This window comes from Bison bison, unplaced genomic scaffold (genome assembly GCF_000754665.1).
Source record: "Bison bison bison isolate TAMUID 2011002044 unplaced genomic scaffold, Bison_UMD1.0 scf7180017864498, whole genome shotgun sequence".
Lineage (NCBI taxonomy): Eukaryota > Metazoa > Chordata > Mammalia > Artiodactyla > Bovidae > Bison > Bison bison.
Genome location: NW_011495057.1, coordinates 3,136,671 through 3,141,707, shown reverse-complemented (window position 1 = coordinate 3,141,707; position 5,037 = coordinate 3,136,671). Strand labels below are relative to the sequence as shown.

The 5,037-nt window shown below is 47.9% G+C and overlaps 1 protein-coding gene across 1 annotated transcript in view; it reads left to right on the top strand.

Moving 5' to 3' along the window:
- The window catches only part of ANKRD29 (ankyrin repeat domain 29), a 48,162-nt gene that overhangs the window by 13,876 nt on the left and 29,249 nt on the right, over positions 1 to 5,037 (top strand). The window contains exon 4 of the mRNA XM_010828988.1: positions 2,873 to 2,971. Within this exon, the coding sequence (XP_010827290.1) occupies positions 2,873 to 2,971 (99 nt within the window). The remainder of the gene's footprint in view (positions 1 to 2,872; positions 2,972 to 5,037) is intronic.

The following is a 5,037-nucleotide window of genomic DNA, read 5'->3' as shown; positions in this document are numbered from 1 at the left end:
GCCCTTCACAGCGCTTGTCCCCTTTTTCATGCGCTGTCCCCTTTATCTTGTGTTTGCTTGCCTCATGCTTTTCAAAAAGTCCAAAGCACCATTGCTACTGTTCAGTCGCTCAGTCATGTCCAACTCTTTGCGACCCCATGGACTGCAGCACGCCGGGCCTCCCTGTCCTTCGCTATCTCTCCTGGAGTGTGCTCAGACTTATGCAGAGTACCATGGGAAACATATCGAGGAAACCATTATCTGCATCAGACAGGAGGGGTCACAGTAGGGGAAGAAGCAGGTCAGTGGGAAATCAGAATTGGCCCAGTCCAAGAAGAAAAGGGGTGGGGGGTGATTCAGAGTAGAAGGAGGCTGCCATGGATCAAGGAGTTGGACTTTTTCTGCTGAGAGATGGAAGCCCCCCACCCAACTTCATTTCCCTCTACCTTTGCAAACGTCAATTCACTCATCAGTGATGGCGGGGAACTAAAACAGGTCTTCCCACCCCCTGGCAGCATCACTTGCAGAGTCCTTCACTCCCCAGCCAGAGGCAGTGATCTCTGTTCTCAGCAGGACTTCACAGCTCTGGGGACTGAGAGGACCTCAGATGAGGAGAGAGAGGAGATATTTTATTTTCGGGATTAAATAGAAATGTTTTCACAGGAGCCTTCTTGTTTTCCTGAAAACAGGGTGTGCCATTTCCAGCTTTTATTACACAAATTTGGTAGGTGATATCAGCCACCAGCCCGAGTGAGGTATCAAAGTTTGCTCCCCTTTGCCCCCCGGGGCATTGGTGCAGGACAGCTCAGGGTGCATCTCCGGACCCACGTGTAACTTCCTCCCCACTTGCTCTGTGTCCCAGAGTCAGAGGTCTCCGGCTTGCCCTCAGGCTGTCGCTTTCCTCCGACCGCCAGTAGGGTTTGGCCAATGGGAGCTTTGGCGGGAATCAGAGGCTGGGAGGACAGGGATGTTGGGTCCAGCCCCCCTGTCCTGTCTGGCAGTAACGCCCTCACCCTGTCTGTCCAGGGAGCCACCACCTGCCTCTCATGCTTTGGGGCCTGGGCTGGTATCGAAGCTCCATTGTCCCTCCCTCTCAGTTCTGTTCTTTGTGGTTTCCTTACAGTCAGAGCATAGCTTTATAAATAGTCCCTTTATTATGCTTTCTTCCAGTTATCCCAGTTTGAATGTACCATCTGTTCTTTGCCAGGACCCAAACTGATATGGGGTCTTGGGCATCTGTGAACTGGTTATCTGGTCTTACTGGGGGCTTGCTGGGCAGCAGTGCCATACTGGACAGATCTGGAGAGGGAACACCCCAGTTCATTGTGGTCTCACCCACTGACCATGTTGATGACCAGTTACTCCTTTTTCTTAAAGTCACCCCTTTCCAGACACCCCTGACTTCCAGCTTTGTGTCCGTTCCTACATCCACAGATCCCTCTTCTTCATTCTCTTTTTCCTTTGTCCCAACCTCTGACTTTTTCTCAGTTGACCATGTTATAGAAGTGAAATGCGATCCATAAGGAAGCATTTGGGGTAATTTGTTTTATTCATCTTCCCTTATTTTAATATAGATGAAGCCTGACATTTAAAATTTTCTTTGTGAAATGTCCAAGTGCTCTGTGCTTCCTCTAGCCTTTGATTTATTTGTATTTTGAGACCAACGTGCCCGTGATAGAAAATTTTTCTTTTTTTTAAATTAATTGTAATTGGAGTATGGTTGGTTTACAATGTTGTGTTTCTGCTGTACAGCAAAATGAGTCAGCTATGCGTATACATGTATTCCCCTCTTTTTTTGGCTTTCCTTCACTTTTAGGTCACCACAGAGCATTGAGTAGAGTTCCTTGTGCTATACAGTGGGTTCCCATTAGTTATTCAAGTCCTTGAATCATTTTTAAAATTATTTATTTATTTTATTTATTCACTTTTGGCTGTGCTAGGTTTTCATTGCTGTGCGGGCTTTTGTCTAGTTGCGGAGAGCAGGGGTCACTCTCTGGTTGCTGTGTGCAGGCTTCTCCTTGTAGTGGCTTCTCTGGTCGGACCACAGGCTCTAGGACACAAGGGCTTCAGTAGCTGCAGCATGTGGGCCCAGTTTTGCGGCTCTGGGGCTCTAGAGCACAGTCTCAGTAGCTGTGGCAAACGGGCTTAGTTGCTCTGCGGCATGTGGGGTCCTCCCAGATCAGGGATCCAATCTGTGTCTCCTGCTTTGGCAGGCAGATTCTTCACCTCTGGACCACCAGGGGATCCCCAGGTCCTTGAATCTAAAGGTAGCGAAGACCGTGGCAATCATCTCATCCAATTCCTCATTTTAAAGATGAAGTAAATGAGCCCCGAAAATCGTGAGCCGTGTGCCCCTCAGTGTGCTGGTGGCCCCCGGGGCTCCTGACTCTCACTTCTGTGGTCTCTCATTGCATCTTTACCTGAATCAGTTTGAAGACAAAGAATTTTAAACTCAGAAAACTGACTGCTGCTGCTGCTGCTGCTAAGTTGCTTCCATCGTGTCCGACTCTGTGCGACCCCATAAACCCCACCTTTTTGCATTAATAATGGTGTTTTGGCTCAGGAATCATTTCATAGGAGTCATAAAATCAGGCCATTCCATTGCTGCTGCCTCAAAACACGGTAGCCATGGCTCACTTGGACTGTGTTTCTGACAGTAATGGAAGTAAGTGAAAGTTTAAATTGAAAACTCCAGCCTCAGCAGTTTGTCATTTTGCTTTCTCCTGCATCGTCTGCATTATAAGATTATTCATGAGGCGGTTTTCTTTACTGTGGGAGCTGTTGCGCTCAGCTCAGCCGAGTCCTGGGAGGAGCTGACCTTGGCAGCCTCTTCTCCAGGTGCTTCTCTGATGTCATGGTGGCCTAACTGCTCACGCGTCTCTCCTCCCCCCAGCACGGCACCACGCTCCTCATGGTCGCCTCCTACGCTGGCCATATAGACTGTGTGAAGGAGCTTGTCCTGCAGGGAGCGGACATCAATCTCCAGAGAGAGGTAAGTCAGGTTGGCACGTGAATAATAGTAATGCTGGTGACAGAGCTGTGAAGTTTGCACAGTAGTGAATTGCTAAGAAGGACTCAATGGACATGAATTCAAGCAAACTCTGGGGCATAGTGGAGGACAGAGAAGCCTGGTGTGCTGCGGTCCATGGGATCGAAAAGGGTTGAATACGACTTAGTTATTGAACAACAAGGACTAGAGTACAGCCATCCCAACAAATCTGGGGGGATTGGTTCCATGACATCCCCCATCCTGCGGATACCAGAAGCCACTGATGCTCAAGTCTTTTATATAAAGTAGCATAATATTTGCATATAACTACACACATCTTCCCAAATACTTCTAACATCTCTAGATTACTTACAATACCTATGTTTGGTTGCTTCAGTCATGTCCAACTCTTTGCAACCCTATGGACTGTAGCCCACGAGGCTCCTCTGTCCCTGGGATTCTCCAAGCAAGAATACTGGAGTGGGTTGCCATGCCCTCCTCCAAGGGATCTTCCCGACCCAGAGACTGAACTCATGTCTCCTGCTCTCCTGCATTGCGGATGGATTCATTACCCACTGAGCCACCTGGGAAGCCCACTTATGTAAATAGTTGCTGGTGCATGGGAAAAAAAGTTAGAACTTTCTGGAATTTTTTCAGTTTTTTTTCTGTGGTTCATTGAATCCACGAATGCAGAACTTACCGATACTGAAGGATGACTCTAATCATTGCTTTTTTCCTATGTGACATTAAGCTCAGGTTGCAGACCATGTTGTGTCTAAAGAAGGCCCAGGAAGGGACTATTGGTTGTACTTTAACTGAACAAAACTTCTCAGGCCCTTGTTGCATCTGACATAACCAAACCGCCTTAAACATTCATATGGTTCACCCTGAGCCTAAGTCAGTTCTTCTTTCTTCCCTTGGGATGAGATGTTATAAAATGTATAGGATTTTCATAGAGATCTTTATATTTTTAGAAGGATTGGGTCACCCACCTGTTATTAGGGAGGCTCACTGGCTAACCTACCTCAGCCATCTTCACCAAACCATGTCTACAGAGGGCTTCTCTGACCAGCCATGTGTCAAATAGGTTTTCCCCAAAAAATACCACATGGTGAATATCAGGCTGAAATGGGAGCCTGTTTGCACACTCATCCAAGGGAGTCCCAACCATCCAGAGGATCCAGTCTTGGTCCGATGCAGAGGAGCAGTGGAAGGCTGAGCATTCAGGCCTGGGGAGGCTGCATGAATTTCCAGACCAGTCCAGGGCCTGATGAGTTCACCTTTGTGGAGTCACATCCAGGGTCACACCTAGAGTGAATGTGACCTCAGTCCACAGTGACTCAGACCTCAGTGGGCGGGCATCCATGAGCAAGCTCCAAATGAGAGAGGAGTGCTTGGTTCTCCTTGAGCCACTCTTATTGGAGGTCCTGCCCTGTAGTTCTTTCAAAGAGGATGGTCCCTAGAATTCCCTGAGCCAGGCCAGTCTGGAAAAATAGCCAACGAGAGGCCCTGACCTCACCCTGCATGTTTTGAAAGCTGGAAGAGAATGCCTGGCAGTGCTGTGGAACTGATGCTTGGAGCAGACTTCTTCTTTGGTTCACATGTAATCCGTTCTGCAGTATCAGAATATTTGTCTCCTAAAGAAGTACTGCCATTGTTTTCTTTATTTGTCTATCCAGACACACAGAGTTTGCACACTTTGGTAGTCTCTAATATTCATGTCTATTAAGAGGACGAGGGGGCTTCCCTGGTGGCTCAGTGGTAAAAAATCTGCTTGCCGATGCAGGAGATACAGGTTTAATCCCTGTTCTGGGAAGATCTCACATAGCTCGGAACAACTAAGCCTGTGCCCCACAACTATTGAGCCTGTGCTTTAGAGCCCAGGAGCTGCAGCTACTGAATCCCACATGCCCAGAGCCCATGTGCTACGACAGAGGCCACTGCAGTGAGAAGCCCTGCATCGCAGCTAGTGAGTGACCCCTGCTCGCTGAAAATAGAGAAAAGCCTGCACAGCAAGGAAACCCCAGCACAGCCAAAAATAAATAAAATTATTTAAATAAAAAATGAGG